The sequence below is a fragment of the Monodelphis domestica genome, chromosome 1 (assembly GCF_027887165.1).
Source record: "Monodelphis domestica isolate mMonDom1 chromosome 1, mMonDom1.pri, whole genome shotgun sequence".
Lineage (NCBI taxonomy): Eukaryota > Metazoa > Chordata > Mammalia > Didelphimorphia > Didelphidae > Monodelphis > Monodelphis domestica.
In genome coordinates, this window is record NC_077227.1 from 353,153,420 (window position 1) to 353,177,336 (window position 23,917).

At 36.3% G+C, this 23,917-nt stretch overlaps 1 protein-coding gene across 1 annotated transcript in view; it reads right to left on the reverse strand.

The window, feature by feature from the left end:
* Positions 1-964: 964 nt before the first annotated feature.
* The window catches only part of NMUR2 (neuromedin U receptor 2), a 28,340-nt gene continuing 5,387 nt past the window's right edge, over positions 965-23,917 (reverse strand). Inside the window, exons 2-4 of the mRNA XM_007507808.2 lie at positions 20,764-20,848; positions 13,894-14,019; positions 965-5,313 (exon numbers count right to left, since the gene is read on the reverse strand). Of these exons, the coding sequence (XP_007507870.2) occupies positions 5,096-5,313; positions 13,894-14,019; positions 20,764-20,848 (429 nt within the window). The 3' untranslated portion in view covers positions 965-5,095. The remainder of the gene's footprint in view (positions 5,314-13,893; positions 14,020-20,763; positions 20,849-23,917) is intronic.

Genomic DNA, 23,917 nt, shown 5'->3' on the forward strand with positions numbered 1-23,917 from the left:
TCCCCTGGCTCGCTTTCCGAAAGTTGCCTTCAGAATCGCTGGCAGTGAGGCTGTTTCGTCGGCCTGCGGGGGGATGGGCTGCAGCTTCCCCAAGCTCTGAGGGTTGGGACTTTCACTGAGACTTGGATAGCAGGATCCAGCCCGTGAGGCTGTCTTGCCCGCCCTGAGGGTTGCTGTTGTTTCGACCAGCTCTCTGCAGCGGAAGCCCCAGGCAGTAACTTTCACCGGGACTCGGGTAGAAGGCCCTGGGGGTTGTTGTTCCGAGGACCCTGCTCTCTGAGCCCGGCCGGGCTGCGGCTTCCGGGAGCCTTGGACTCTGCGCTCCTACCCCTGAGGTCCTAGTGATCTCGGGTTCTGGCTTTTGAGGGGAGCCATACCTTTTGAACCGGGTCCAGGTCCAGGAGGAGGGTTCCCAGGGTCTGTGCTGTTGATTGTTTTGAATTTCGGCGCCTTAGGAGCTTATAGTTTGAGATCGGTCGGGAAGGATTTTCCGGAGATCTGAGCTTTAGCTTTCTCTAAGCCACCATCTTAACCGGAAGTCTCGCCATTATTATTCTTATGATTCCCCTTTTTCATATGAGGAAATTGAGGCCAAGAGAGGTAAAGTGATTATTTTCCCAGGCTCATTTAGCTCCTATATATGTTTCTGAGACAGAATCTTAACTCAAGTCTTCTTGACTCAAACTCTAGAACTCTATGTACCACCTAGCTCTATCAATAAGAATGATATCTATTGATTATTCTTATTTCTATATTAAAACAGGTCTCCTAAAGAACTATACTGGTTACTTTGTTAAAGAAATTCAATTTACTGAATTCATTTGAAAACAATATAACTATACATACATATTTAATGTTTTTTATTTAGACTTCTCACTAAATCAAACAGATCTTTTCTATTAGTAGGTCAAATTTATGAACTTGTACAATATGTGCATATATTTGAACAAGAAAGATCCAATTTAAGAAGTAATATTTATTCAGTCAGAGGCCAATCATTTATTAAATATCTACTATGTTTAGGGCACTATGCTAGGCACAGCTAAATAAAACATAGTCTCTGCCTTCAAGAAGTTTCTTATCAAGTAGAAGAAATAAAGAAATTTTAAAAACTAAATTAATCAAATTTAATCCAACAAATATTTATTAAATACTTCTATATGGAAAATATTATGATGGGCACTAAAGAGGACACAAAGATGAAGCAAGGCAAGCTCTTGCCCTGTAGAAGTTAACATTTTATATGCACTTATCTGTGTAGTAAAGTAGATCACCTAAGAAAACATGCTGGGCAATGCTTTGGCTATGATATATGAGCAGAGATTTTTTTCATTTCATTGGCTGACTTAAACATCTTCATCTAGCTTGGAAGGAAGGCTCTTGTATATTATATCTACATTGACAACAACAACAACAATAGCCAGGAACAGTAGCCAGGATTCATACATTCAGTGCTTTAAGATTTGCAAAGTACTTTACATATGTTATCTCATTTGATCTCCACAATAGATTTAGAGAAACACAATAATTTTATAGAACAATTTCTATAAGTAAACATGAGTACAAGGTGGACACAGACATGATAGATTTTCTGCACCTCTGAAAGCAGATATCAATGTACAACATTAAAGATAACATTTCCCCTGAAGGATAATTTCCAAACCAGAATTAACAGGATCTCTCTGTGCCAATGATCTTATATTGAGTGGCTGTTCTTTTCAATGAGCCAAATAACTCTGATTTTCTGTGACCTATAATTATCACATAGTATGACAAAGCATTTATTTTACAAATAGGACATTTAATTTACAGAGAGATGATACATGCTTCTGCATACTTACTATCTGAGATGCATGCATGTGAGATTGATACAAGTGAAAGTTCATATTTCAAAAAGGACACAAGATGAATTGAGCCAATGAAGATCTAAGTATCAACAATAACAACAACTACAACAGCAACAGCAACACATACTATCATAGGACTTTGATTCTTTGGCACCCATGCATTTTCTCAAATGGTGCTGGCCAAGCCTTGTGAGGCAGGTAGGCAAGTAAAATCCTCATTTTTGCAAATGAAACAACAGAGGCATTGAACTTGTCCAGAGCCATGAAACTGGAAAGTGTTCCTGCAATTGACTTTGCATTTAATAGAGCTCAAGCAACCATACATGGAATCCTTTTAAACTTCCTGTTCTATGATCATATAATCTACTATAGAATCATAGAATCTGAGAATTGGAATCAGCCTTGGAGATCATCAATCCATAGCTGAACAATAAATTCTTCTATAACTTCTCCAGCAAATGGTTCTCCAGCTTTCATGTAAAGCTCTCCAATGAAGGAGATCTCACTACCTCACTACCTTTCTGCTTTGAAAGAACTCTAACTTTTCAGACCTTTTTCTTCCTATAGATCAAAATTTGCCTTCCTTGCTGTTGAATAAGCAGAAAAAGTCCAACATATCATTTAAACAATAGATCTTCAAATAATGTGAAAAGAGTTAGCATCACCTTTCTCTGCCCCAATCTTTTTCTTCTTCAGGCTACCACTTCTAATTCCTTCAATCAATCCTCTTCTGATGTGATTTTCAGTTCACTTACTATCTTGGACACCCTTCTCAAGATCTTCCAGCATCCTTCCTAAAATATGGTGCCCAGAACTGAATATGATACTCCAGATTGGATCTGACCAAGGGAGAGGAGAATAGCATTACCATCTCCTATCCTTTGGACAGCTTTTGGTAGCTGAGTTGTACAGTGGAATCAGGAAGACATATTCTAGAATTCAAATCCAGCTTTAGACACTAGCTGTGTGACCCCAAACAAATTACTTGACCCTGTTCTTCATCTATAAAATGAGTTGGCAAAGGAAATGACTAACCATTCTATTTTCTTTGTCAAGAAAACCCCAAATAGGGTCACAAAAATTGGACATGGCTAAAAATGAGTGAACAACAACATGCTTTGGACACTATATCTCTATTAATTCGGGCTAAGTTTGCATTAGTTTGAGACATAGCCGGGAAAAGGGAACTGAAGCAGCCTGCTTACACATTCCTATTTGAGTTTGAATTAAGCAAAAGTCTATGTTTTCTTCACATCAACTATCATGTAACTATATGTCCCTAGTCCTATATTTGTACCATTGCTTTTTTTGGGGGGGATGTCCATATATGTATCATTTAAAAATTAAAAAATTATTTTCAATTATATGTAGAAACAATTTTTGACAATTATTTTCTGACATTTTGTGAGTCAGAATTTCTCCCTTTTACTTTCCCCCCCTTCCAAGTGGGCAGTAAATGGTCTGATTATAGTACCGTTGATTTTTAAATACAGCAATGAAGCTTTATGTGAATGGATATTCATGTATTAATCTACTATAATTCAATTCAACTCATCTAACTTTTTTTTTCTCCTTTGTATTCTGTTTTTAGGATTCTAATAGCATTTTGAACACCAGCTAACACCAAACACTTAATGGGAAAGAAGAAAACAATTGCTTGGGGGCATCATGGATTTAATCCATGTTCATCTCAATATTTTCAAATGTCTCTATCTCCATCTCTAGCTGTGCACAAATATCTCAGAATGATAAGCCTGGGGCCTTGAATGATTTTGTGGCCAAAGGAAAATATCTAAGCAATTGTAGTTAGTATACTCTACCTATTAAGGCAGGAAAGTGACTTAAACCTTTTAGAATGATTTCCAGTAAAAAGAATTGAAAACAAGGAATTTCTAGACTCAATTGTTAACAACATCAGTAGCAACAGCAACAAAGACATGTAGATTCTCTTCGTAATCTGTTTTTAAAGAATTATGGGGCATGGAGGTTTGATTATAACTTGGTGAAATGAGTGATATGCAATTAGGGAATCAGGGAGTGATGAAAAGTGTTATAAAAACTCCCATTTCTTCAAGAAGTCTTGCTCTATTCGAATAAATATCTGGGTGGAGAGATGGGAAGTACACAGTTGGGTCTTGAGAGTTGACTTGTTCCCAGTAGCTACCTTACAGGTACCCATAAGTACTGAAAACTGACTAATGTGAGGGATTTCTTACTTTCCTGGATGAGACTTTTCACAACTCTAAATAAGGTGCAGAAACATGTAATCCGATGTGTTCAACTGTCATAGTCTATGGCTAGGTTCAATACTGCCTTGTGGGATGTGAGTAGCCACAGTGGGTCCCTGGATTTTTCTCATGTATGCAGAGTTTAAAGATAGAAGGGTTCTAAGAGATCCCTGCTTCCTACTTACTTCATTTTACATAGAGAAACTGACACTGTAGTGACTATCTCATAGTAAGTTAGTGACAGAGATGAGACCTGAACCAAGTCTTTTAAGTCTGAGGAACTATATCAACATATTGTCTTCTATTCACAGATGATAGAGAATTAACTAGAGGAAACTATCTTCCCTGGATCTCAGGCTGGTCATTAGGAAACCCAGGAAGGCACATAAAACTCACAGATAAGAGGCAATAAAACAGTGCACATTGCTGCAGCACTTTAAGGGTTAAAAAGCTTTTTCCACATATTATTTAATCTTGATAGCCCTGTGATATAACTAGTAGAAGGATTATTTATATACTCCCATTTTTCAGAAGACTACATTGAGGCTTGTAAATATGAAGTAACTTGCCTCAGGTCACATAATTACTAAAGATTAGAGCTAGGATTTTAGTAGAGTTCTCTGGTCACTCAATCCACTATCTCTACATACAGATTTATCCTTTTATCTCTCTCTCTCTCAGTATCATTTTCTTCTCTTCCCCTATTTCAGCCCTTTTGCTACCCTGTCTCCCTTATCTTTCTACCCACAGAATCTATCCTGGGTCCAATTTTGACCAAAATATCAACTGATCTTTAAAGTTTTAATTGTCACCTTAAGCAAGCATTACTTTCAGAGATATTTGCATTTTAATACAAGCCTCCTGAAGACTGAAATCTGAGGAATGTAGCTATGATGATAAAAAAAAATTGAGATTAGGAGGGAGATTTTTGACTAAGAGATGTCATACCATTTTCCCCTTGGAATCACACATTATTTTCAAAGGCCATAGACCACCACAGGTCACCTTTGGCAGTGGAGTTCAGAGGACAGTGGACAAATGTGAGCTGCAGACTGATGTTCGATGGCATTCCCCAGGTAAGAAGGTATCCTTATGAGCAGGAGGGACACTTGGGGAATGCTTTGGATGCCAGTGTTTGCACAAGGGGGAGATCACATTTAGAAAGGCTTCACGGAATCGGTGGGAGAGCAGGTTGTAGATGATGGGGTTTACAGCAGAACTCAGGTAGAAGAAAACACCTAGGGACAGGCAGAAGGAAAAAGAAAAGGGAGGGGAAAGAAAGAAGAATAATTGTGAGGTTATTTCAGAAAATTATATTAATTTGTTTCAATAACCATTCATAGAGCATCTATTATGTCTAAGGCCCTGTTTAATGGTCCCAGGACACAATAATATTAAAAAAAATAAAGTTTCTACCCTGAAAGAAATCTACCTTTGCTCCTTCTTGCTACCTTCTACCCATTTGCTCCAATTACTACTAGCTGTGTGACCCTTTTACCTTACCTGTCCAAGCTTTAGTTCCCTCATCTATAAAATGGCAATAACACCTACCTCAGAAGATTGCTGAGAGGAATATGCTTTGTAAGTATTTAAGTAATACAAAAGGTGAGTTATTATTATTAACACAATATTTTCATGACTGATGATTTCATCCTGTGAGTCCTCTCTTCATTGATTCATCTTGCAGTGCTCATTTGCCCTAATAGAATGTCTTGGTGAATAATATCCTAAAAGAGCTCCTTAATTCATGACCAATTTTCTGAAAATGAATGTCTCCTAAGGGACAGGCTGGTCCTCAGATGACAAACACTCAGCTCATCACTAAGTTTGGACTCAAAGTGTTTCAAGCTCGGTAGTGGCTACCCGGTCTTTTTATTCATTATCAGAACATCGAAGAATTCGGTTTCCCCTTGAGTCCATGATGACACATTAGAGGAAGATGGAAAAGAGGCAGTTGTTATTATGGAGGGATATGGAGCATAATAGATACTACTCAAATGAATCTCTGATCTTATCTAGTCAGGAGTCACCTCTAGTGATGCAAATTGCAGCCTATCCATATCTGCCAATCCTGAGTGATTTTAGAATCATAGATTTGGAGCTGGAAGGGACCTTACACAGCATCTAGTTAGAGCCTTGAATGGTACAGGCGAGAAAACAGGTTCAGGTGATTTGCCTAGGATCATATAACTAATAAGTCTCTAGTCATATATTCATCCTGGGGGATCTACTCAATTTATTAGAGGCCTTGAACTCTTTCTCCATTCATAATGATATAATAACCTTTACTTCATAATAACTTTAAAAACTACTAATAATGTGATATAGAACATGATTGAACACATTAGAAGTACAAAATGTAATAGGAGGACCAAGGTGGTCATGATCAATTCCAGTGAAGGGGTGGGGAGGATACCTGGAGATGACTTGTTGGAAGAAGCATTTGAACTGAGTATAGAAGGATGGATAGGATTTCAGTAAGTAGAAGGGGAATAAAAGGGCATTTCAGTAAAAGAGGGTTGGCTTAAGCAAAGATAAGAAGGTAAAAGTGTTCTAGTTTGTCTGGAGCATAAGGTATATGGAGTAGAATCACTTGAGATAAAGCTATAAGGGCCAAGTGGCCTTAGATTATGAAAAGCTCTGAATATTAGGCTGAGTAATTTGTGTTATTCATCTGGCAATGGGAAAGTAATAAAAAGTTTTAAGTGAGAACTGCTGGAAAATGAACTGCCCATAAGGAGAATTCACTGGGCACTGGTATATACAACTAAGGGACCGAATTCTTGTGATCTCACTGAGAAAGAGCTAATCTATTGTACAAGACTTTAATGGAGATGACAAAATAATCCAATCAAAGCTATCAACCATACACTTAGAGATCAAAAAGAAAGAGATGAAAGGGAGCCCCTCCAGGAAACCTTGACTTGAGCTTGTTGACTCTGACTAGTCAAGTTCCTCTTTTTGATCTCTACTTTGTTAATTAATGTATAAATTCCCAGGGTAGAAACAGCAAGCTAAGCTTCCTTAAGAGGAAGGGAGATATATGTCTCTTCCTTGTGGTCTTTATTGAAATTCTTCATTGGAAACTTCCATTTTCAGGAACAAGTGTCACAATTATCCCTCTGTTGCCATGAAAAAATTTTAAGAGAAAGAACTCCTGATACCTTTGTTTAACATTGCTCTGTTTTAGAAGACTCCATCCCATCTCTGGCCACACTCTTACCTAAGGAGTAGGATAATAGAATTTAGAGTCCCCTTTCTCCAAGAGTGATTCCCTATAGCTGGAGAGATTCTTTAGATGTTCCTGTTTGTGGATGACATTACTTCTTGAAATTAGAATATTAAAGATTGATGATATATCAAAAGAGATTGGTCTAACAATACACACAAGAAATATTATAATTCAAAATGACTTCTGTTCAGATATCAACATGCATTTGTATGACTATTTTGTGGGAATAATATATAAATGTATATATATATATATCAGTATTTGTATCTGGGGCAGGTACTGTGGTAGGATAGTGAGTTACATATAAAATTATATAAGAAAGAAATGAGCTGGAATTTGTTTGGGAAAACATGTCATGTTATCAAGAATTTCAAATGGCTCCCAAACACAAAAACCATCTATTAAACAAAATGTCTTGATTCTATATCATTGTGAATCTTCTAACACAGTAAGGTCCAATAAATCAAAAGTTTAAGTAAACCAAAAAGAAATGGAGAGAGATATAGTGACATGTTGGAAGGCTATATCAGTTTCAGTGATGACCAGCCTATATGAAGAGGCATATAGAACATTATTGAAGAAATGCATGTAATGGTGGGATGATTGGGTAAACCTCTAATCAATTTGACAAGATCAGAGAATATGGACCTTTGTTGGAAAGGCACTTTTTATGGAGGTTAGCATGAACCCTGACTTCTTGCTAAAAGGACACAAAACTTCTCTATTAGTCCCTAGTAACTCCTGATCGCTGATTGAGATTTAGGAGGATAGATTCTTTTTAGAAGATCCACCCTTTCTATGATCTTTAAGAGTGAATAGTAAACTTCTACCTCATTTACCCACTTTTCTTTTCCTATGCTTACTCTCCTTTGAAATTTCAGACCAGAGTATAGAAAGAATGGGGAAAGGGAGGAAAGAGGAGGTAATTTCTCCTTGAGCAGGAGCAGAAAATGATGACTTTCAGGAGAAGCATAAGGTCAGCAGCTTATGCTAGTCCAAGTGAGCCTGAGAAGAGATTTATTGGACTCTACAATCACTGGCTGCTTTCTTCTAGAATTCTATTTTTTTTTAAATTTTCTATTTCTATTTCCATATTTATTTCTATTTCTATATATTTATGTTATATAGTCAACTCCACCAATAAAAAATGCCTAAATAAATGTAGAAAAAACGTGCAAAATCACAAACTCCACATCATTTACAATTAAAAAATATATAAATTATACACATATGCTAATATGAACATCTTCTGCTTTTGAGTTCCCTTTGAATTTGTTTTAAATTGATAATTTTTCTCTTGATTTTGTGGATTTAAAAAATGTAATCATAGTATATATTATTTTTATTCTCTTTTCATCTCTTCATATATTTCCCTTATTTTCTTTATATTCCCAATTTGCTATTTTGAATAACATAATAAAATCTATTACAATGAAATGTCACCATCTATTTAGCCATTTCTCTTAATCATTGCATTTGTGTTATTTCCAGTTATTTTTTCATATCAAAGAAAGCGTCCATGAATATTTTTTTGTATATACATAGCTTTTTGCCCTCTCAATAATGCCCCTAGGACTTAGTCCTTAGTAATGGGATCCCTAGGGCAATAAACATGAACAGCTTTATAGCTCTTAATATACATTTCCATCTTGTTTTCTAAAAAAAATTCACAGCTTCTCCAGCAATGTAATATTAAGCCTATTTATCCCTGTTACTATCAGCATTTAAATTCATCAACTAACCCATCTGGTTCTCAGTTAACATATCGTATTTAGGATAATATTTAGCTAAATTAGTCCTTAGGCAACAGACACAACTTGTTACCAGGACCATACTCTTTTCAAAACCCAGTCTTTTTCGATTGGTCATACCCAGTGAAACTTTTATTCTAATGCCACAACTCATTAGGAATGTAAGATTGCTTCTGTAGTATAATGAGTATTAAAGTAAGACTTTTGCAGAATATTTATGCTTTCTAAAATATTCTTGTCCTATCCAAAACTATGTTTAAATTATGTGTATGCTGAGACTTAGATATATTACTAACTTCATGCAGTTATGTATATGGGGGGATCTCTAAATATCTATCTATCTATCATATTAAACTTATCTAAAGTTTTATTCTTCCTTAACTTTATTTTTTTGGTTAGATTTATCTAGTTCTGAGAGGGGAAAATTCAAGACCTCTGCTAAGATTGTTATATATTTCCATCTAGATCTCATATACATTTTCCTTTAAAAATCTGTATGCTATGACACTTGGTACATACAGGTCCAATATTGATAATGCTTCATTATCCATAGTACTACCCCATAACACAATATAGTTACCCTGTTCACCCCTTCTAATCATATCCATTTTAGCCCCAAATCTGTTATAGATCATGCCTGCTACCCTGGTCTTCTCTGGATCCACTAAGGCATAGTATGTTCTGCTCCATCCCCTCACCTTCACTTTATGTATGTCTCTCATTTTCAGTGTGTTTCTTGTAAATAATACATTGTCAGGTCATGGTTTTTTTTTTTTTAGTCCTTTCTGCTATCCATTTTCTTTCCATGGGTGAATTAATATTATTTACACCCAATGTCATAGATACTAAGTGTGCATTTTAATATACTTTGTTCCTCCTTACTGTTTGTCCCCCTCTTCCTTTCTTTCCACTGTATCCCTCCTCAAATGTCCAATTTTCTTTGACTAATGCCTTTCCAATTCATAACCCTCCTCCCAAATCCTCCTGTATCCTCTACCCTTGCCCCCCATGTTTCAAATTGGCCCACCTTTCCAAGGTCCCCCTTACCTTTTTTAAAAATCCTTACCTTCCATCTTGGAATCAATACTGTGTATTGGTTGGAAAGTGTCTGAGGCCAGATTTGAACCTAGGACCTCCCATCTCTAGGCCTGACTCTCAATTCACTGAACCACCCAGCTGCCCCTTTACCTTTTAATTTTTATGCTATCCATCTTTCCAAAAATGTCTTCCTTATCGCCTCAACCATACCCTCCTATTTCTTGATAGGAGACTGATTCTTAAAATCCATTACCTATCTTGACCTAAGAGTACCTTCCATCCCCTCGGTTTACCTCCTATCTCTTGATATGTATTCCTCTCTTGGTATCTCTCTTCTTTCCCTTTATTTATCCCCTTGCCCTCCTTTATCTTAAATCCATCATTTCTTCTCATATATTATCAGTTCCAGTTCTCTCCCTTATCCCATATTTCTTCCCTCCTGTTTCTCTATATATTAAGAAGATTTTTATGCTTATAATTGTTATATTGTATTGTTATGTATATTGCTCTTTCTTTATCCCAGGTCTGATGAGAGTAGAGTTCTAGTACTACCAGCCCTCTGTCCCTTCCTCCCCTTCTCCATGGTATTCCTCCACTCATTCTTTCCCCACAAGAGACAATAATTTCACCCTACCTCCTCCTGGTCTACTCCACTACCATTTTGGATCATTTCATTACATTTACTTTGAACTTGAGTCTTCCATCTAAACACACCCCTTCAATATGCATACCCAGGCAATGGTTATATTACCAGGGGCAATAGATGACATTTTCCCATAAAGGAATCAAACCATTTGACCTTTTGGGTCACTTATGATTAGTCTGTAATTACCTTTACATATTTTTAATAGATCAAATTTTCTTTTGAGTTTTGAGGTTTTCACCCAGGAATAGTTGAAACTCTTCAAGTTTATTAAACATCTACTTTCCCTTTTATTTTTTTAATGGTGTAACTGCTAAATCTTGTATCACTCTGACTATAACTCTATATTATTTAATTTTTTTCTTGTTGCTTGCGGTATTTCCTGCTTATGGGAGCTACAGAACTTAGTAATGATGTTCTTTTGCATTTTCATCATTCCACAATGCTTTATTTTCTTTTCTGAGCATGTGAGAAATTATAGGTTGTAAGAATTTTTTTCCTAGCATTCTTTGGGTGGGGTAGGGGTTATGTTGTGTGTTTGAAAGTTCTGGGGCATTTGAAAGTTCATGAGTTAAGTAATGGCCTTTATAAGGAGATATCCTTAACAATATGTTTCTTAGAGAGGAAGAGGATCCTTTACTGGGTATCAGCATGTGGCTGAAGGGCTGAAGCTTTTCCATGAGGCATCAGAATGAGAGGGAATGGGCAACACTATATGTAGTCATTTTATGTACAGTAAGAAAAGGATTTGAATTGGCCATGAAGTGAGAATAAAAATGATTAATGGTCATCATGAAATATAAATACACCTTAAATAAGGGTGCTAGAACATTGGATAGGTCCTCTGGGGAGAATGTATGAGAAAACATGGACAAGAATACACAGGATGAGAGGGCGCACTTGCGTAACTCAGTGGATTGAGAGCCAGGCCTAGAGATGGGAGGTCCTAGGTTCAAATCTGGCCTCAGACACTTCCCAGCTGTGTGACCCTGGGCAAGTCTCCTAACCCCCATTGCCTAGCCCTTACCACTCTTCTGCCTTGGAACCAATACACAGTATTGATTCCAAGATGGAAGGTAAGGGTTTAAAAAAATAATAAAATATATACAGGATGAGATGCAAGGGATAAACTGTGATGTGTGCTGATAGAATTAATACCCACATTGATGAAAATCTAGATTAATTGGCATATTGAAGTCCAGGATTTAGAGATGGAAGGAACCTGAGAGAGCATTCTAATCTAATCCCTTTCTTTTATTTTACAAACAAAACCCCTCAAAACAAAACAATCCCCCCCCCCAAGAAAACCCTGAAGCTCAAGAGTAACCTGTCCTAGGTCACAAAACTAATAAATAACAGATTTGGAACTTTAAATCCACCTTTAAGCCTCTTATGACTCCATTTATAGGCCTCTAAACATAATACAATTATAGTCTTTCCAGTCTCAAGTTAACTTATGAGTCACTATTATCTATATGAGTCATATTATGTGTCTATAACTTAGAAAGAGAGGAAAAGTACTATAAAGACCATCTAATTCTCTTCACTTCACATAGAAGGAAATTGAGACCCTGAGAGAAGAAGTAATTTTCAGATGTCTTAAAGACTTCTATTATTACCCTGCTTCTTTGACCTCAGAGCAATTATTATCTATTATAAGTTGGGACTGACTCATGAATTGACTATCTTATGATATCTCTTGTGCTTATGTTCTCAATTTAAAATGATGGAGGGGGCAGCTCAGTGGATTGAGAGCCAAGCCTAGAGACAGGAGATCCTAGGTTCAAGCCTCAGACACTTCCTAGCTGTGTGACCCTAGAAAAGTCACTTAACCCCCATTACCTAGCCCTTACCACTCTTCTGCCTTGAAACCAATACACAGTATTGATTCCAAGATGATAAGTACGGGTTTTAAAAAAATAAATAAAAATAAACTGATGGATGTCAAAAGTAGGAAGATGGGTCTTAGAAAAGACTCTTGTAAATGTTCTACAAAAAATATAAAAGTTGTTACTCTTTTTAAAAATAACTTCCCTAGTATTGAGTATTCTCAATTTCTGTACATCTGATTCTAAAAGATTCCAAAAACATTCTAAGTTCATAATCTAATGGCCCAGTGATCATATCAACAGAGGCTGAAATATTCCATCCCTGTGAGAGAGATGTTGACAGTCTTGTCAGCAGAAAATACACACAGATTCAAAGACTTGACTCACTCTCTGAAAGCTAGATTGACTAGTATTAGGTGTGGTTATTCATAGGTAAGAATAGGACCATAGACACAGACTTCTATTGACTTGTCTGTCAAAGTTCAGGGTTCTGCCAGGCCAATTAAAAGACTTTTCTAAAGTAATTTTGGGAAATTCTGTACCCCAAATTCCTTTAGGCCAATCACCTTTAGACCAGTTGCCTAAAGTGTCCATACTTAAACCAATCCTATCATCAATGGCTGTACCTGTAGTTAAAAGGTGCTAGGGAGAATGGGTGGATAGATCACAAAATCTATCAGAGTTGAGAAATTTGGATTCAATTACCAGCTCTTCTGCTAATTTGATATATTACTTTGGCCAAGTCATTTAACCCCTCAACCTAAGATTACTCACTAAAATGAAGGGATTATGTTATGTACCAGAATGTATGCTCCTTACAAGTCAAGATCATTTTATTCCTTATATACCCAGCACCTAGCACAGTGCCCATCCAGCCCTGACATTATATTCTAAGGTCCCACTAATCTATTTTATTCTCTATTCCAATTAAGGCTTCCATGTGGACCATGCCCTTAGACTATAGATCTTCCATGTAATGGCTACAAAACACAATCCTTGATAATGTACTCCATGAGTATACCTCATATGTGGGTAAATATCACAAATTCTATCTTCTTTTTCAGGATCTCTTAACATTTTTGTTGGCCATGTACTCCTTTTGCAATATTATGAAGCCTATAAATCCTTTTTCAGAATAATATTTTTAAATGCATGAAATAAAAGAAATTGGATTATAGAGAAAACCAATTATATTGAAAGGCAGTTTGAATCTTTTTAAACTAGATCATGCTACCCAGGTAGAATATCCAGAACCTTATTTTAGGCAAGAAGAAGAACCAGAGAAACAGTTAAACACACAATACGAGTAATGCGACTGCGTTTACCTGATATTACATGGACAAGGTTGAACACTGAAGCCAGAGATTCAGTCCATTCTTCCACAAAACTAAAGAATAGTCGGTCAACATGGAATGGAGTCCAGCAGATAGCAAATACCAAGACCAAAATGACTGGAATAGATTGATGAAAAGGAAGTTGAAGAAGTCAGAAGAAATGGCATAGATAACCATTACCATCTCTAGTCAGTCCATGACATGAGATCCATGATTACACAAAAGAAACTGTCCTAATGGTTATATTTAAGCACTCTGTCCAGCTGAAAGTCTATGTTTTGTGTTCCAAAGACCCTTCTAGCTCTGATATTCACTTTTCAAAGGTTCCTTCTAGCTATGCAATTCTATGCTACAATCAAATTGTGATAGCCTGGGATTTGAACACAGTGTAAATCACCTTCTTACTGAATACTTCTCTCACAGAATATTGTTGGAGCACATATGTTTATTAGATTCACATTATATTTCTTGTCGTTTTCTCCCAAAACTTAAGTTCCTTGCTATTAGAAATATTTTAAAATGTCTAAATCTGAACACAGAAATTGGTCGATACAGTATAGAAAACAATTTCATTTCTGATTTTTGACACCTACTTCTCCATCCATCATTTATTTTCAAATTGATAATAAGATGAACGTCTATTCCATGTTTGATAACAAAGGACTTACAGTATCTTGTGACTCAAGTTACAAGATGAGAGTTTTTGTGTAGAGTCTCATAATTAATACATAATATCCAGAAGAGCTCAACAAACATATATTTATGCCCAAGAGTTTTTGACTAATGGATGATAAAAAAAAAGTCCTGTGAGATAAAGCAAGGTAACATTCTTCCTGCTTTGCAGATTGGAAAACTGCTTTATTGAGTTTGAAAAATGTTTTTGCAGGGTCACAAACAGATTATAGATATACTACTATAGTATAGTAGCATAGTACAGACTATGGATGTACTACTATGCAGGCTATGCTACTTGGATTTTTAGAACTGAGTTCCTGGCATTAAGAAGACTTTTATAGTCTTCCTATCTCTTGGATTATAGGACAAACAAAAGGAATCAGAGAACATGGAAGGTCAGAGCTAAAAGGCCTCTTAGAACCTAGATTAATGCAGAGAATATTTCAACTGGACAGAATAAAGGGAATCATAGGACCTAGCATGTGAGAGCTAAACGAGACTTTGATAATAGTAGTTAACATTTATATAGCATTTACTATGGACCAGGCACTGTGATAAATACTTTACAATGATTATCTTATTTGATCCTCACAACAACCCTGGGAGACATGCTTATTATACCCATTTTACAGATGAAGAGGTAAAGAGAAGTTAAGTGACTTGCCCAGGGTTACATGGTTAATAAATGCCTGAGGCTGAATTTGAACTCAGGTCTTCCTGATATGAGCTCTATCCACTGTACCATCCAGCTATACTTTAGAATACAGATAAAAGAGACATCGGAATATAAAGCACTGATGAGGTTTACACCCAGAAACAGAAACTAAAAAGGCTTTCAATGCAAGGAAAGGCTTATAGAATTACAGAATCTCATAAGTAGATATGCCTACAGAGTCTATCTAATCCATCCTCTACCTGAACAGAATCCCCTCTATAACCTCTCTGAAAGCTGTCATTTAGCACTTACTTGAATCTCTGATGTGAGGTGAGTGATTGACTACCTCCAGATATAGTTTATTTTACTTTTGGACAGCTCCAAGAGTTAGCTGTGGTGGTCAGGTAGGTGGAGCATTGGATAGAGCTCAAGTCAGAAAGACCATAATTCAAATCTAGCTTTGGATGCTTACTAGCTACTTGGCCTTGGACAAATCACTTAATTCTATTGATCTCAGTTTCCTCATCTATAAAATGAACTGGAGAAGGAAATGGTAAATCACACTGGTATCTTTTTCAACAAAATTCCAAGACCTTCAGGGCCAAGTAGAAAAAATCCACATAAACCCATTTGAATATGCAGAGATAACAAACCTATAACCCACTAAATTATCTCCTGTGAAAATTAAAATTAGATATCATATATTAAAATGTTATATTTTAAGAAATTTACTAATGATCATTAGAAATCAAGGAATAAAGAGAATATAAAATAAAGACCAAGTGCCCATGGCTGATTAGCCCATTTAAAATCCTCACTCTTACCACTGCCACCATGCTGACTTCAAGCCCAGGAAAGAGCCCAAGAGGACCACCCACTCACTAATATCCTCTGTCTACAGGAAGTACTTAATGACAGGAAGTCAGTGGGCTCCCAGGAAATATAGTTCTTTTTAAGGTAACTGATTTTCAATTATACACCCCACCTCTCTGAGATTGGTGGAAGACTAGTCTCTCCAATGGATCTTGTAAATTTAACCAACTTTGAAATTACAATAATTTGGGGATAAAAGGAAAAGAGAACAAAACCAATAATTGCTAGGCACATTGACAAAAAGCCAGTTAGGGAGCAGTCTCCTTCAGCATAAGAGTATACATACAAAACAAATGCATTCAACCCCTCACAGTTCAAATCACCACATCCCAAAGTTCACTCTGAATCTTCTGGTGCAGCGTGTGGTCTGTGGAGGCATCTTCATGGTGCCTTCTCCAAACAGTTCACTTTCTGGATTTGGAGAGGTAGCATGTTTTCTTATCCTAAAATTACTCTCAAAAAGAATTTAAACTTTGTAATTTAGAATAATAATAATAATACATTAACCCCTGAAGAGGGTGTTGAAAATCACAGGGATCACTTAGGAATGCATGGCTGAGTTATGAGGTATATGAATCAATTGGCAAGAGAAATAAAAAAGATAAAAAAAATCCAAATAAAAGAGAAAGTAATTTGTGGATGAAATATAGACTTTCTAAGTAAAGTAAAATTTCTAAGTAAAAGAAAAATAAATTTATAACAGGTCCTTGAATCAGGGCCTAACTAAAGTAATTTATATCCCACAAGTCTGCAGGACAAAATGCAGTAATATTTCACTAACCCATTTGCAGCCAAGACTACAGGAAATTGCCATACTATAAAAGAGAAAAGGGACTAGGTTATAGGAGCAAATGGGAGCCAGGAAGGAGCAGAATAATTGATGTCATATATTTTATATAGAGTGTGTGGTACAAGGAAGATCTGCATTTAGCACATTTTAAATAGTCTCAACCTCAAGTCTCATACATAATTAAGTCCTTGTGCTCTTTGCACAGAATGTCATTAATCCACATAGAATTGGTTTGGTCTCTTTGACCTTGTGCTCTATTGGCACTATGCAAGTACCTTTATGCTTCTTTGGCACTATGCAATGGCTCTTTTTGTATTCCCTTCTCAGACAGAATCCTTCAGCAAAGTCCCATAATTTTTTTAAACGATCAATGACATCATTTTTATAGTCTAAAGCTTTTTGGATATGTATTAATATTATAGCAAATAAATATTTTAATTCGTATTACTGCAAAATAAAAAAAGAAAGAAAATCTTCTCAATACTGGTGACATGTACTTCAAATACAAAAAGGAGAGAAAAATAAAAAACTGAAATGACTATATTGCTCATGCAAGCAAAGACAATAATAATAATTTTTAAAAATCAAAAATATATAGCTTACAATCATTGACACACTGTGTCAACTAAGAAAGGTAGAATACAAAGGTTTCTCACCAAAAATGAGATCCATTTCCTTTTCAAACTTGGCCATGATCCACTGTTTACAATGTAACAGTTTTTATAAAGAACAATAGTACAACAGGTAATACACATTCAAGAAGTATTAAAATCCCCAAAGTCAAAACAGCCCATTTAATGACAATAGTAAACAAACCCACTATCATATTTTACATGAGTATACTATATGACATTTAAAGTTAATGGATACTTGTCACAGGTTTTTCATGTGTAGTAAATCTTTCAACCTTTGTTGAGATATTTTTAAACAAAGTAAAACTTATTTGGGTCTAGAACATTACTAAGAAATCTAGATTGTTCTGGTGGAAGTAAATTAAACTGAAGAGTTACAAACTAGAGATGCCCCCTCTTGGGAGTTATCCACAGGTACCATGCCCTGGAATCAACTTCCCAGCTCCTTTGGTATGAGACTGTTATGTCCCATCCATTTACATTTTTACAAATGTGGGAGGTGGGGAATATAATTGTACTTCACTTCAGCTACTAAAATGGACCCTTTACATCTTGTTACAAATAACTCAGAGGCAGACAAAGTGATAAGTCAGAGTTGTTAACCAGGTTGACATAGTCTATCCATCATCTGTGTGACAATTTTCAAAGCCAAAATGGAAGAAAAAGCTACTTTTATATGGGCTTATTCAATAATATTTGTTCAGTATAGTAATAGGGTAAAGGTAACAAAATATATCAGTAGATTAAACTGATTCAGTGTAACATTTTATAGTATTGAACACATTAATATATGAACTTAAAACAAAATTCAATCTTAAAGCAGACAACCAGCAAAATAAAATAAAATACAGAGATTTTTATAAAACAAAGTAGTCTTAAAGGTTTTAAAATTTATACCTCTAGTCTCTTTAAAATTCCTTTCTCTATCTGTCCAGATTCCTTTTGTCAGAACTGTGGTATTTCCCATAGCAAGGGAGATTGTTGGTTTGAGGAATCCCAAACTGGATGAACCTTAGCAACAGGGCAGACCCAAGTGGCAAAGCATTGTAGGAATATGAATTTCTCCCCTGAATCTCAGGCAAAATAAATGAAAAGATCAGTGCACTCATGAATGGTAGAAGCTGTTTGAAATAGGCAAGGTACTGCTCTTTCATAGAGTATACCATGCTTGAAATTCACTTCCTGTTTGGAAGAGTAACTTCCTTCTTACCTTCCCCACTGAGGTAAAATGCTAGTTTCCCAACCATGGGGAGAGGGAGTTAGGAGGCTAATTGTTGCCTAAGGAAAATACACCCCAGTTTTTAACAGCTTCCTGGAGAATGGGTCCAAGGACTCCTAGCTTCTTAGTAGCAGCTACCAGCAGTGCAGCAGGAACATAATAGTAGTTAGGATCAGGGCCAGAGATCACGGGGAGGATTCAGGAGTAGGAGCAAGCAGTATCAGGAAGAGAAGCAGGCAGCTGGGATTTAGCAGCAGGAGCAAGCGGAATCAGGAGCAGCAATGCCAGAGGCAACAGCGAGGAACTGAGAAACTCGGGCTCAAGCAGATGGGCGAGAGAACTGGCTTATCTCTTCTCTGGATAGAGTCCTGGGCTAAGTTCCTCAAACTAGTAGTAGCCAATAGGAAGGGCAACTGGCAAAAATTAGGGAAAGAAAAACAAAAAACAAAAACAAAACAACAAACAAACCAGCAGGAGCAGAGTAGCAGCTCAGGTAGAGAGTTCTGAGTTCTTTTGGATTCTGAGAGGCTGGTAGGGTGGGGGGTAGTGGGCGAAAAGCCTTGGCAAGAGAAATGTGACTTAAACTTTATCTAGGCTATCTTTAAAAAAAATGAGAATATTTCTCATCCTTTCTGGTTGTCAAAACAGTAAAAATTAAAATTAGATCCCAAATATTAATATTTGAGATCTCAAATAGTATTATATTTTAAGGGATTTATTAATGATCATTAGAAATTAAGGAATAAAGAGGATACAAAATAAAGACCACGTGCCCATGGCTGATTAGCCCATTTAAAATCCCTGCTCATACCATTGCACCATGCTGGCTGCAAGCCTAAGAAAGAGCCCAAGAGGACTCCCCACTCACTAATATCCTCTGTCTACAGGAAGTATTTAATGACAGGAAGTCAGTGGGCTCCCAGGAAATGTAGTTCTTTTTTAGGGTAACAGATTTTCAGTTATACACTCCACCAAGTAAAATATCCTTTATTATTTCAACTGGTCTATATAGTAAGACCCTGGATTCCATCAGCACTTTAGCCTTTCTTTTTTAGATGTTCTGCATCTTCTCAGTATATTCAGTTGACTAATATATTCCTTATAATGAAATGTTTAATGTTGTGCTTGATATATAAAATACTTAATAAATACTGCTTCACTGTTTGGCCCTTCAGAATGTGAACACAGTACTCCAGATATATTTTGGTCAGGAAGGAGTATGAGGACTATCATTGTTCTCTGCTTGATGTTATGCCTCTCTTAAGATAACTTAGGAATGCATTGAGCAATTAGGTGGTATAGTGGATGGAGCAGTGGGATTGGAATCAAGAAGACTCATCTTGAATTCAAATTTGGCCTTAGGCACTTAATTAGCTGAGTGACCCTGGGAAAGTCACTTAACCCTTTGTGCCTCAGTTTCTTCATCTATAAAATGAACTCAAGAAGGAAATGACAAATCACTCCAGTATCTTTGACAAGAAAAAAAAAATCCAAATTAGATCACAAAGAGTTGGACATGTTGAAACAACAGCAAAGGAATACATTAGGTCTTTTTTTTTTTTAGAGGATGGAGTGTCATATAAATGCCCCCTTTTGATTTGGAGTTTGCCATCAACTAAAACCTTCACAGATTTTTTTTCAGATGAACTCTTGTCAAACAACACCTCCTCATTTGGATTTATAATATTAATATTTTTTAAAATCCTTATCTTCCTTCTTAGGATCAATACTATGTATTGGCTCCAAGACAGAGGAGTGGTAAGGGCTAGACAATGGGAGCTATGTGACTTTCCCAAGGTCACTCAGCTAGGAAGTGTTTGAGGACAGATTTGAACCTAGGGACCTCCTGCCTCTAGGTCTGTCTCTCAGTCCACTGAGTTACCTAGTTACTCCATGGAATACTATTTTTTGTAGCTCAGTAATGTGATTTTGCATATTTCTTTTCTAGCTATTCCTTTTCTTCCTTTTCACATTCTTTTCTTTTATCTTTTCCTGGAGCAGAGACATGACAACTTACACAGCATCTTTGTGACTGATTTCCTGGAAGGTCTCTGAACATTTGCAGCCATTTCTTCAGCTTCAAGAGATTGGTCCCCCCGAAGCTGAAATGAAGGCATTGGGAAGAAATCAGAAAGAGATGTATTATGTGGTAGGATACAGTAAGACCTGAATGGTAAAGCAAGGGATTCTAGTTGTAAGTAGCTTGGCAAATTGAGCACAGTATTGCCTCTGGAGTCAGAGGACCAGGATTTAAATCCTTCCTATTTTTTACTTTGTTTATGGCCTTAATAAAATTATTTAGTCTTTGTTGGCCTCAGTTTACTTATCTATAAAATGAGGGCATTGCATTAGATGGATTCTTAGTCTCATTCCAACTTCAAATCTATGATCCTATTTATCAGTTCTGCAATTAATATGTGCCATCTGGGCACATTACTGTTATGCATCTCAGAAAATAGAGCATAGAGTATCAAAAATAGAAGGAGTTCTATAGTATAGCACATTTCAGTATGGAAAGAACTTCAGAACTGATAATTGATATTTATTTGGTTCTTAAAGGTTGGCATGTTCTTACATCCATTATCTTAATTGATCTTCTCCACAAAGCTGTGAGCTCAGTCTATTGGTATTATTGTCCCCATTTTACAGATAAGCAAATTGAGACTCAGAGAGGTTAACTAACTTAGTCAGAGTCATATACCTGGAAAGTGTGAGGGATAGGATTCAAATCCATGTCTCTCCTGATTCCATTTATACAGTTTTTTTCTCCATTCTACTGTGCTACCATTAATTTTGGAATTTGAGGGTCAAGACATAATAATCGTAAAAATGCTTAGCATAGAACTTGGTGCAGAGTAAGCATTGTACAAATTTTTTCTATTATTATAAAAGCCCCTTTCATTTCTGACATTTCAGATTCTTTGATTCCTTTTGTCTGACCCAATTAAAATGTTTCTATTCTAAGGTTTTCACTTGACAAGTCAGTTTCTAGTTTCTAAAGTACCTTTCAGGGAATAATGAACTGCAGGAATTTCATGTGAATTGGAAAGACCTCCTGGAACTGATAAAGAGTGAAAGTAGCAGAACCAGGAGAATATTATACACAGAGACTGATACACTGTGGCACAATTGAATGTAATGGACTTCTCTACTAGCAGAAATGCAATGATCCAGGATAATTCAGAGAGATTTATGAGAAAGAATGCTATCCACATCCAGAGAATGAACTGTGGGAGTAGAAACACAGAAGAAAAACATATGGTTTGATGGGGATATGATTGGGGTTTTGGCAGTAAAAGATCACTCTATTGCAAATATGAATAATATGGAAATAGTTTTTGAACAATGAGACATGTATAATCTGGTGGAACTGCTTGTCAACTTAGGGATGGGGGAGGGAAGAGGGGAGGAAAAGAACATGAATCATGTAATCATGGAAAAATATTCTAAATTAATTTAAAAAAACCTTAAAGTTAAAAAAAGTATCTTTCAGCTCTGACATTCCATGTTATCATGAAAACATGGAATACCACATCCAGAAGGGACCTTTGAATATAGCTCATAGAATGTCCAAGTTCAAAAGGCTCGGGAATTCACATACTTTAAATCCTCACTTAATATGGTGAAACCAAAGCCCAGACAGGGGACATATCTTGGACAATATGAGTGAGTTATTAGCTTAGTAAGGAAAAATCTTTGTGAACTTATTTTAAGTAATAGAAGAAAATGGTGGCAGAGACAAAGTTTTGTACAATGGAAATAATTGGCTTTATTTGAAAGGCCAGACACTGTGCAAGGTTTCTAAGCTGAGTTAACACGAGCGCATTTATAAAGCTCCATTCACATCCAGTCCTAACATAGAGTCACTAGGCTTCAATAGACAGACTCTTGATAATCAGCTATCTTTCATCCAAGTAATCTTGGTGTTATTTAAGAAAAATAGATAGATGTAATTTGGAGGAAGAGCATACATATCTGAGGTTAGATCTCAGTATCAAGCCCAGAAACATTCCCAGTGGAACTCATTTTTATCACACTTTAGAGAAAGCACATTGCTAATCCTTTGATGTCTTAAGAGACAAAATTACATAGAAAAAGTAAAGGATCAGACAGGAGTCAGGAAACCCCAGGTCCTAGTCGTGGCAATGCCACTTATTTGCCATTTGATTGTGGCCAAATCATATCCTCTCTCTGACCCTCATCTGAGAGCTGAATATAGTGCACCAATTTATTCTAAGATTCCTTCTAGCTCTCACATTCTCTGCTCTTTGCTATGGAGATACACATGTATTTGGAGTCAAAGAACTTGAGTTTGAATCTCATCTTTACTACTGTGTGACTGTGGGTAAATCATTTACCTTTCCTTTGCCACAGAGACAGTCACTCCAAAATTAGCTTCTTTATACTTCTCTAGGTCTCTTGGTTTCCTGATGTTTTTTTTCTTTAAGAGGGGAAAACTGATGACAGCAAACAAGTACTTACAAGCTGTATTGCTCATATATGGTTGACTGTCTTCTCCCTTGGATGTCCTATCTTAACATTCTTGGTCTCAGTTTTTTAATTTGTAAAATGAACATATTGGACTATGTCAATCAGTTATAAAATATGTATTAAGTACCTTCTATATAGTAGACACTTTTCTAAGCACTGAATGATTTCAGACCTTATTCTTCTCTAAATGTTTTGTCCTAGTTTTCTAAAATCAATCAAACAATATTCATTACATACCTACTATGTGCTAGGTATTGTGCTAAGCACTGGAGGATACAAAAGGAGGAAAAAAACTGTATTCCTTCTAGCCCTGACACTCTGTGTTCTCTGTTGAAAGAATATTCAAATATGGAAATAGGTTTTGAACAATGATACATGTATAACCCAGTGGAATTGCTTATCAGCTCCAAGAGGGAGGAGGAAAAAGGGGGGGGGGGGATCGTGAATTATGTAACCATGGAAAAATATTCTGAAGACAAAAAAAAAATAAATTCTAAGAAAGAATATTCAGGGGTGGCTAGGTGGCTCAATGGATTGAGAGCTAGGCATAGAGACAGGAGATCCTAGGTTCAAATCTGGCCTCAGATACTTCCTAGCTGTGTGGCCTTGGGCAAATCTTTTCTGCTCTTTTGCCTTGGAACCAATCCAAGACAAAAGGTAAGGATTAAAAAGAAAAGAAA